The sequence below is a fragment of the Chelmon rostratus genome, chromosome 24 (genome assembly GCF_017976325.1).
Source record: "Chelmon rostratus isolate fCheRos1 chromosome 24, fCheRos1.pri, whole genome shotgun sequence".
Lineage (NCBI taxonomy): Eukaryota > Metazoa > Chordata > Actinopteri > Chaetodontiformes > Chaetodontidae > Chelmon > Chelmon rostratus.
Genome location: NC_055681.1, coordinates 1,497,545 through 1,507,961, shown reverse-complemented (window position 1 = coordinate 1,507,961; position 10,417 = coordinate 1,497,545). Strand labels below are relative to the sequence as shown.

The 10,417-nt window shown below is 45.0% G+C and overlaps 2 protein-coding genes across 2 annotated transcripts; both read left to right on the top strand.

Annotated features, from left to right (window-relative positions):
- Positions 1-324: 324 nt before the first annotated feature.
- On the top strand, positions 325-3,818 carry LOC121627668 (coagulation factor IX-like). Its single transcript, XM_041966695.1, has 7 exons — positions 325-385; positions 1,012-1,125; positions 1,425-1,571; positions 1,878-2,018; positions 2,715-2,803; positions 2,888-3,008; positions 3,271-3,818. The coding sequence occupies exons 1-7, from the start codon at positions 325-327 to the stop codon at positions 3,816-3,818; spliced, it is 1,221 nt and encodes a 406-aa protein (XP_041822629.1).
- A 1,270-nt stretch (positions 3,819-5,088) lies between these two features.
- On the top strand, positions 5,089-8,429 carry LOC121627667 (coagulation factor VII-like). The gene is made up of 8 exons (XM_041966694.1): positions 5,089-5,149; positions 5,313-5,476; positions 5,576-5,600; positions 6,216-6,329; positions 6,667-6,813; positions 7,026-7,144; positions 7,625-7,745; positions 7,837-8,429. Exons 1-8 carry the CDS (start codon positions 5,089-5,091, stop codon positions 8,427-8,429), a joined length of 1,344 nt encoding a protein of 447 aa, XP_041822628.1.
- Positions 8,430-10,417: the final 1,988 nt, after the last annotated feature.

Sequence of the window (10,417 nt, the reverse complement as noted above, 5' to 3'; positions counted from 1 at the left end):
GCAGTTCGAAAGATGTTCCCGATGTCCCTCTGATTGGCTCATGTTCGTTGCTTGGTTAGGGTAATAAAAAAATGTCAATGTCAGAGCCAATCAGAGGCGGAAAATAAAATAACGCAATGAATCATTATAATGGGTCGTTTGGCGTGGCGTCATTCTGCACAGACTGCAGAGAGCAGCAGCCCGTTTGTACAGTTTGTCAGAGTATTTCTGCTGGGAACATGTGATCAGTGGTGGTCGGTGACGGATGGCGGGGGTGGACCAGACTTTGCACCTCTGGGTCCACAAAGCAGCAGCACAGCACCCAACTCCCTGATGAAATCAACTATGTGGCTGAGACTCTTCTTCACCTTCGCGTTCAGCTTCTCCAGCTGCCGAGCAGCAACAGGTGAGGAAGTCAAAATGTCTTCTGATATGACTGAGGGCCACGCTAGCTGCTAAAGCTAATGATAGTTCCAACCTGAATCCAGGAGGGTCACATGACATTTACCAGGACCCAGACTCTTGATTTGTGGGTCAGTGACTCATGAAATTCATTCACACACAGGAATAAATACAGAATATTATTCACAACTTTAAAAAGTGTAAATATATGAACGGCGGCAGGTGTAAAGTTATAAAAAGCACAAATTACAGAGAAAGGTGTTTTTCACTGTTCTCATCTCAGATGCATGCTAATCTATTAAATGTTGTTTTGTACCCATGGGACGCAGCAAATTTTTCAACTTAAAACTTTACTTTAACAGAAGGATTACCTGCCACCCTCTCAGTCTCTGTTTCCAACATCCTTCTCATCACACATTTTCTGAGCCACTTGAACTTGACTTGAACGTCCTGGTTTCTGGACATCGTTATCCAGTACCATGACTCATAACTCAAACTGCTGCGTCAGCCGCCATCAAGTCTCTGATGTAAACTGCTGCAGTTTTCTGACAGCAGAAACAATGTCGGCACCTGGACCGTGTGATCTGTTGTCCTGAAACGTGAAATAACGGCTGATGTCTTGTCCTGTAGTTCCTGACAGCTGTCTGTCGAAACCCTGTCTGAACGGCGGCAGCTGCTCCACTCAGGGTTCGTCCTACACCTGCGACTGCCTGCCACAGTTCAGCGGCCTCAACTGTGAGCTCGGTGAGCAAAATACACAAATTATCCCAAAGCCCAACTGTTTTTTTTCAGGTTTTCTCTGTTTTCAGCCTAAAAAAGTACTCTGAATCTGACTCGAGTAAAAGCTGCAAATCAAAGTATCAAAGGTCTCAAAAAAGTATTGTTTTGTTATGTGTTGGTACTGGAAGCTATTGTATTGGCGCCACAACTGAAAATGAACAAGCAGCTAAAGACAAAATCTCGTGTTTTCTGGACTCTCATCTTGTTTCATGTTGAAGTAAACTGTTAAACTTCTTCAAATGTGACGGTGTTGTTGGTTTTAGAGTACACGGCCGTCCCCAACACTTGCCTGCTGGAGAACGGAGGCTGCGACCATTTCTGTGATGAAGACGAGGAAGTACGAGGACTAAACTGCTCATGTGCAGATGGTGACGCCCTGGACGTTGATGGGCTGAGCTGCGAGGCAAAAGGTGGGAGGATCTTTAGATTCTGTCACATGATGGAGGGAAAGATTGTGAATATAAGCTTCAGGAGGGACACACACACACATCTGTATATCTCATCACATAAAGGTGCTGTGTATCAATAATCTGCAAAAATAATACCTGCACACTGACATCCTGTTGCCCGTTCTTCTCATTCCATTTGAATTTTATCATCTTCCAGCCAAGACAATAATCTCTGACTCCCTTTTTTTTGAAAACGGTGTGAACGTTCAGTTGTTGAAGACGTTGCTGCTGTCGTGAGCGCTGTCGTTGTCACGTGTCTCTACGCAGCTCGTTTGACCTCCAACGGTTGTCGCTCCCGAAACGGAGGATGTGAGCATTTCTGCAGGGAGCTTCCTGATCGTTCTCATGTGTGTTTCTGCGCTCCAGGATATAGTCTGGACCGGGACAACAGCACCTGCCTGCCTGAAGGTGATTTTTACAAGTTAGAAATAAACAAAAACATCTGAAACGACAGACGAGACAAGAAAATTGTCGCTCAGATTGGACGTCCATTTTGACTGTTTTAACTTCTGGAAACACAAAGACGTAGTTTCCTTCTCTGGTCATTCTGGGTATTAGCAAACACTCGGAATATACATAGCAAGCATCCCAAACACTGTAGCAACCACCTAACAACACCCAGGCAATCAATTTGAACACCACAGCAACCTCTTTATGATGTCCTAGTAAAATCAGGAAATCTAGCAACCACCATCTCAAGCCCTGTCGCAGCCATCCAGCACTGAAAACTATATTTTCCACACTGACACCCTAACAAACACTCATGATGCCCCAGCAAACATCCAGAATGCCACAGTAACTGGAGACAGCTGACTGTAGCATTTCTGCTGTCCCTGTTTTCCGATGAGTTTGTGATGTCAAATGTGACACATCTGGAAAAAAAATAGAAAGCTGTAAAAATGGTTTGAGAAACCAGTTCAGAAATCGCTTGGGAGGTCTCGCTAAGTTGCTACACATTAGCTTCCCCTCTGAGAACTCGACCAAACAGGGAGCAACTTCAAATCTCTTTGGTGATGTTCCAGTTTTCATTCTGGTCCAGGGTTGTGTGTACATGAAGGTTTTCTTGTGTAATATGGCTCCAATCTGATCATCTCTCTGGTCCAGATCATGTGGTATGTGGAAGACCTCTGATGCACTTTGCCCCAAGGGTTGTTAATGGACATATCTGCCCCAAAGGACACTGTCCATGGCAGGCAAGTCTTTGAAATTCCCTCTTCATCATTCAGTTTGTGCTCATCTTTAATCTCAATCCTGTAAATCGCTGCCTCTCTGCTCAGGCTCTGCTGACTGAAGATCATAGTTTTTCCTGCGGAGCGATCGTCCTGTCAGATCAGTGGATTTTGACTGCGGCTCAATGCGTTGGGAAAAATCCCAACAGCACCTTCCACGTCACTGTGGGTAAGAGAGTTTTTGCACCTTTGTATTTTTGGTTTTTACACGTTTTATAATCTACAAAGACATTTTTAATCTTGTTGGTAGCATGATGTCGTGCAGGACATCCCAGAACAAAGCTTTGGTCCATTGTGTTATCTGTGCCATTCAAAGAGAATGATGAACCAAAAATGTTGCTCTCCTCACACCTGCTGGGCTTGTTGTGTTCATGTCATCCCATTCATGTCATTGATTTGATGCAACACCTAAATGTTCTGTCCCTGTGAAGGTGAACATGACCGTCACATGGATGAGAGGACTGAGCAGAAGCGGCGGGTGGTCAAAGTGATGATCCACCCTGGCTACAACAAGTCCAACTCTGACAATGACCTGGCCATGCTGAAGCTCCACCGCCCCATCAAACTGGGACTCTACGTGGTTCCCATTTGCCTTCCCGCACACAACAGCACCTTCAGCCGAACGCTGGCGACCATCCGACACTCCACCGTGTCCGGCTGGGGCCGCCTGTCGCAATTCGGTCCCCCAGCAAGGTTTCTCCAACGGCTGGTTCTGCCAAGGGTCCCTCTGCAGGAGTGCCGCCTCCACACCAAGCTCAACATCACCAGGAACATGCTCTGTGCCGGGCTGAAGACCGGAGGCCAGGACGCCTGCAAAGGTGACAGCGGCGGCCCTCTGGTGACACGCTACAAGAAAACCTGGTTCCTGACGGGTGTGGTGAGCTGGGGGAAAGGGTGCGCCAATGAAAACATGTACGGCGTCTACACCAAAGTCAGCAACTTCCTGGACTGGATCGAGGATATCATGGCCACTGTCTGAGTGGGGTTCAGGTCAAAAGTGGGTAGCGATGGGTTTAAATCGAAACGGTGAACTAAAAGATAATGTTAGAACGTTAGACTAGAATATAGTGTAGAGCACAAAACAATATTAGGAACATAACAGAGTCGTCTTTACAGAGTCGTGAAGTGTGAGGACTCATTTCAGATGTCCTGGTTCTGAAAAGACCCATAAAGGCAAAATTACTCGACTCTCAGTTGGAGCTCCTCTGAAAGCAGACTGACAACGGTGTCAGGAAATATCTGGTTCCACAATCACCATCCAATCACAGAGCTTATAATTCAGCCACATGAGCAGCTAACGGCGTCCATGAAACACGATCACATCTTCAATCAATTCAGCTTTAAATGCGGGATCATTTTTGGATGAATCGTTCACCACAGCAACGTGTTCTGTTATCTGCTGCACAGATGAAGCACTCTGAAGCTTCTGACTCGAGTTCAAATCGTTTGGCTCAACATACGAGATCTAAAGGGATGATTTTAACCTGTCAAATATTGATTCTTTTCTGAGTTCTTGTGAAACAAATAAAAATAAACACAAAGTGAAATTTCATGATCCTGTGTTCACGTCAGTTGATTAATGTTTGGAGGGTATTTAGTTTTCAGCAGTGACGTCGTTCTCACACAGAAGTCTGTAAGTTTATTTAAAGTTTCTCACGTTTACTGAAGAAACATGTTGATTGAACGGATGTTATTTCTGTGAGTCCACTGATAACAACCTGTGAAGCTCCTCATTTGAGCTTTAAAAATACTACGTGTTGATAATATAGCACAACATCATGTCATTGTCGAAGCAGGCAAAGAATTCCCCAAACTGAAGCCTTCCTCAATTTCAAGTGGGACGACGCTCGTTGTTCCGATGGTCCATTATTCCAAATCCCCAGCAGTTCGAAAGATGTTCCCGATGTCCCTCTGATTGGCTCATGTTCGTTGCTTGGTTAGGGTAATAAAAAAAATGTCAGTGTCAGAGCCAATCAGAGGCAGAGCAGGGGCAGAAAATAAAATAACGCCATGAATCAGAATAACGGGTCGTTTGGCGTGGCGCCGAGTGAAAAGGAGGAATTTCTCATTCTGTACCGACAGCGAAGAGCAGCAGCCCGTTTCTATAGGTCACGGTTTATCAGAGTATTTCTGCTGGGAACATGTGATCAGTGGTGTTTGGTGACAGGGGGTGGGGGGGTGGACCAGACTTTGCACCTCTGGGTCCACAAAGCAGCAGCACAGCACCCAACTCCCTGATGAAATCAACTATGTGGCTGAGACTCTTCTTCACGTTCGCGTTCAGCTTCTCCAGCTGCCGAGCAGCAACAGGTGAGGAAGTCAAAATGTCAGCTGACCTCATGACCTCTTATCGTTGTGTTTATTGATCCAAAACTCGATCGATCAATGCCATCTGTACAGCGCCACCACGTTTAGCATGACAAAACCTAAATTTCAGTCTAAAGCATTCTGCTGGACCTTCTCTGTTTGGTAGTCTTTCTGGATCCAGATCAAGCCCATGGTATCCTGGTCCGGACTCGGAGGTATAACTCAGGATGGCTGGAGGAGCTACAGATGGGAGACCTGAAGAGGGAGTGTCTGGAGGAGATCTGTTCCTACGAGGAAGCCCGGGAGGTGTTCGAACACGACGAGACCACGGTCAGACTCGCTTTCTTTTTCATTGTTCTCCAAACAAGTCTTCTTTCATTTGTTGAATGGACGTTAACGTCGCTCTGTGGGACATTTCTGTTTCCTCAGGACGAATTCTGGAAAACATACAACCGTAAGTAACCACACATTTCCTCGGTTCATTCTCAGTCCAGTTTAACGTCTTGACTGACGACTATGTCTGCGGGCCAGGCTAGCTGCTAACTAAGGCTAATGATAGTTCCAACCTGAATCCAGGAGGGTGACATGACATTTACCAGGACCCAGACACTTGATTTGTGGGTCAGTCACTCATGAAATAAATACAGATTATTATTCACAACTTTAACAAGTGGAAACATATGAACTGAGGCAGGTGTAAAGTCATATACAGGTGTCGTCCACTGATTTTAAAGATTGCTGCTTAAATTCCAAAAATATTCAGGAAGCTTTTTAATGTGATGTAGAAATAAAATCTATTCAATGTTGTTTTGGACGTGGCAACTTTTTCTTTTTAACGGAAGGATTACCTGCCACCCTCTCAGTTTCACTTGAACTTGACTTGAACGTCCTGGTTTCTGGACATCATGATCCAGTACCATGACTCATAACTCAAACTTCTGCGTGAGCCGCCATCAAGTCTCTGATGTAAACCGCTGCAGTCTTCTGACAGCAGAAACAGTGACAGCGCCTGGACCGTGTGATCTGTTGTCCTGAAAGGTGAAATAATGGCTGATGTCTCATCCTGTAGTTCCAGACAGCTGTCTGTCGAACCCCTGTCTGAACGGCGGCAGCTGCTCCACTCAGGGTTCGTCCTACACCTGCTACTGCCTGCCACAGTTCAGCGGCCTCAACTGTGAGCTCGGTGAGCAAAATACACAAATTATCCTAAAGCCTAACTGCTCAGGAGGGCTTGGTCTCCACATGGATGGCTTTGGAGTTAGTGGAAGGTCTATTTTTTACTTTTGATGGAGCTAGGCGAGCAGGTTTTCTCTGTTTTCAGCCTGAAAAAGTGCTCTGAACCTGACTCGAGTAAAAGCTGCAACACCACAAAGCAAAAAAATTAAGTATTGTTTTGTTATGTGTTGGTACTGGAAACTATTGTATTGGCGCCTCAATTGAAAATGAACAAGCGAACAAGCAGCTAAAGACAGAAGTAAACTGTTAAACTTCTACAAACGTGATGGTGTTGTTGGTTTTAGAGTACACGGCCGTCCCCAACACTTGCCTACTGGAGAACGGAGGATGCGACCATTTCTGTGATGAAGACGAGGGAGGGCAAAGACTAAACTGCTCATGTGCAGATGGTTACTTCCTGGACGTTGACGGGCTGAGCTGCGAAGCAAAAGGTGGGAGGATGTAATGTCGAGGAAAAGTCGACATTACAGCCAAAGTTACTGAAGTTTATTCATTTTTTCACTTTGTATGTCTAATTTTGGAGTTGATATCTTTTCATTTATTACTTGGTATCTCAAAATTCTGACATATCTCATAAACTTATGAAGTTTTACATTTTCTGCTGCTTTATTTGAAAATGAAGATGTCTGTTTTGTGGTTTCAGAGTCAGTAGCGTGCGGCATGGTTCCCATCCTGCAGGCAGAAAACAAAAACAAGCAGCTCGACTCTCGAGCTCGAATTGTCGGGGGAACGGAATGCCCCAAAGGTGAATGCCCCTGGCAGGTACGCTACAGTTAAAGGAACAGTTCATCCGTTTACAGTCAAGCCCGTGTGCAGTGTCAGTGCAGTTTAGCTTCAGTCATCACAGAGGACAGACCTGGAATTATAGTCCTGGATCCTGATCTCTGACAGTCTTCCAAAACCACATGCTGGTGGAAATCCCAAAGTTTCCAAACATAACAAACATGTCAGGTGTTTCTGAGGAAACTGAAGCTAACCAGTAACATAAAGGTCAAAGTTCCAGGAATATTATAAACAATTCCAAAACAGTGAGAATTAAATTACCAACCAGGACTTGAAGGATTTCATCGTAAACAAAGCTAGAAAAGTAGTAAATCTCACAATATGAGTCAGACCAAGTGTCATGTGGTCTGTGGTTTTCTCCATCTTTTTTTCCGTCCGAACAGAAAAGACAAATGTAACATATGACCTCTATATGCTGATCGAAGGCTGAAATACAGATACTTTGTGTGTTTTATGAAGGTTTTGCTGGTGTACAAAGGCAAAGGTTTCTGTGGAGGAGTGATTTATAAACCCACATGGATCCTCACAGCATCTCACTGCCTGGAGAACACTGATCCTCAGTTCCTGAAGGTGGTCGCAGGTACGAATCCCCTCAGTGAGCAACAGTTCAAGAAACAGGACCTGATTAACAGACATGTTCTTACTTTCTGACCCCGCTCTTTGTCTGTCAGGCGAGCACAACACGGAGGTCAACGAGGGCACGGAGCAGCTCATCCAGGTCGCTGAGGTCATCATGCACGAGAACTATGTGTCGCAAACTGCCAACAACGATATCGCCCTCCTTCGCCTGGCGTCGCCCATCGTCTACACGCCTTACGCCGTCCCAGCCTGCCTGCCGACGCGAGCCCTGGCTGAGCGCGACCTCTGGGCCATCAGCCTGCACACTGTGAGCGGCTGGGGGAGGAGGGGTGAGAACGGACCCACCTCAACGGTCCTGCGGCGGCTGGAAGTACCACGGATCCGGACGCAGCAGTGTGTGGAGGAGAGCGGCGTGGTGCTCACTGAGAACATGTTCTGTGCCGGATACATCGAGGGCCGGCAGGACTCGTGCAAAGGCGACAGCGGCGGACCCCTGGTGACAAAGTACAAGAAGACAGTGTTCCTGCTGGGGATCGTCAGCTGGGGGAAGGGCTGCGCCCGACCGGGCAACTACGGCATCTACACCCGAGTGTCCAACTACCTGGAGTGGATCCACAACCGAACAGCGACGTCAAATCAGCCGACAAACAACACCGAGGCTTCCTCACACAACCTGACCACCTGAGAGCTTTGTGCCCTCTTGTCGTGGGAAACACGAAGTCAAGCAGCGTTAAAATGTGTAAAATAATTCATGTGTAAACTGAAAGAGGTCATCTGAAAACAAAGTTAGCTCTAAAAATATATTTAGAAATATAATAATAATATTACGATGCTTCAACAAATGGACGATACGTTCAGGTCTCATTTGTATTTCTGTTGTTAACATTTAAGTTTTCTTTTCTGAATCTAACCTGAAAGTAAACCATAAAAACAGCTGCTGCAACACAACGCTAGCAGTCCTCAAACAAACAATAAACAGAGCAAAACCACCACAGCAATTAGCAAGAGTCATAGCTAGCCCACTAGCTAGTTAGCTATTATATAGTTATACCACAGTAGATTACACCCTGTGACTGGAACTCACAGACACGGAGACGGACAGACATATGACATAAAGTAAAAAAATACTTTGACTATAACTCTCAACCCCAAATTCATGGACGTGTATTGCCAACAACTGGGCTAGCTAGCAAACTGTCATGACGCAGCAGCACCTAATACTCACAACTGCTGCTACAGCTAACATCACAACAACAGCAAAGTCCTTTAACGTTAGCAACACTAACAAACGTGACGAAACCACACTGACCAACTGTTCTGTGAAACATCGCAACAGAAATGTTTTTAACCTGTCAGGCAGAAACAACCTCCGCATCCATCTGTCAAAAAGTGGAACCACTGGCCCCACCTTAAATATCGTTGGCATTGTCATGTTGCTAAAGACAGAATCTTGTCCTTTCTGGACTTTCGTCTTGTTTCACGTTGAAGTAACTGTTTAACTTCTTCGAACGTGATGGTGTTGTTGGGCTAGCTAGCAAAATGTCACGACGCAGCAGCACCCAATACTCACAACTGCTACAGCTAACTTCACAACAACAGCAAGGTCCTTTAACGTTAGCAACACAGGACAAAACTGCAACCTCTGCATCCGTTCGTCAAAAAGTGGAACCACAGACCCCACCTTAAATATTGTTGGCGTTGTCATGTTGAGGTGCCTTCTAATTTAAAAGTATATGAATGTTATTTTAATTATCGCAATGTGTCTCATTTTGTATGAATAAAACACAGAGAATAGTTATTTTTTCATGTGTTTGTGTTGGTGATGCTTAAACACTGTTCACAGTGTGTAAATGCTCATTATCTTTGGGTTTTGGACTGATGAGCTTTGGGTGCCTCTGACGGCATTTTTCAATTTTTCATTCTTTTTATAGACATATGAAACAGTCCAAACTCAGATCATTTCACTACACATGTACATGTGTAGTGTACACGTACATGTGTAGTGCCTTGTATTCGCGTGTGTGCGCTGCATGCTCACACAGTTTTAAGTCTGTTTGCTAATTTCGCAATTGTGTAAATGGCTGTGTGTGCGTGTGTAAGTGTGTGTGTGTTTTACGTTCCTACAGTCCAAGGAGAGTGTCACGTGTTCAGTGGTGGAATGTTTCCGAGTACATTTACTCCACTATTGTACTTGATCTACGTGCAAGCTTGAGGTCCTGACTGAAGTGTTTCCATTTTAAGCTAATTTATACTTCTCGTCCACTTCAAGATTTTCTACAGAAAAACAAACTTAATCTGCACTTAATTAACAATCTAATAACATTGTTTTCAGTAAACATTTTACTGCAGAATGAATACTTCTACAGATACTAACTTCATGGAGCAGATGGTACCTCTGTACTTCTTCTTAATTGTTTTTGAATGCAGATTTTAATGGAGTACCTTGAGATCATTGTATTGGTGCTGTGAGTCCTACTTCCAGCCCTGGTACTAATATTTTTCACTCATCTGCAGATAATCTATCGATCAATAGTAACTAGAAATGCAGATGTGTTTACTGACCTGGTTAAAAACTGACTCCAAGGGTCTGAGGCCCGGGGGGCGTGGACTAAAAAGGCCCCATCTCTCCTGAAAACACCATTTGTCCTGTTTTGCTGAGACACTGAACACAAC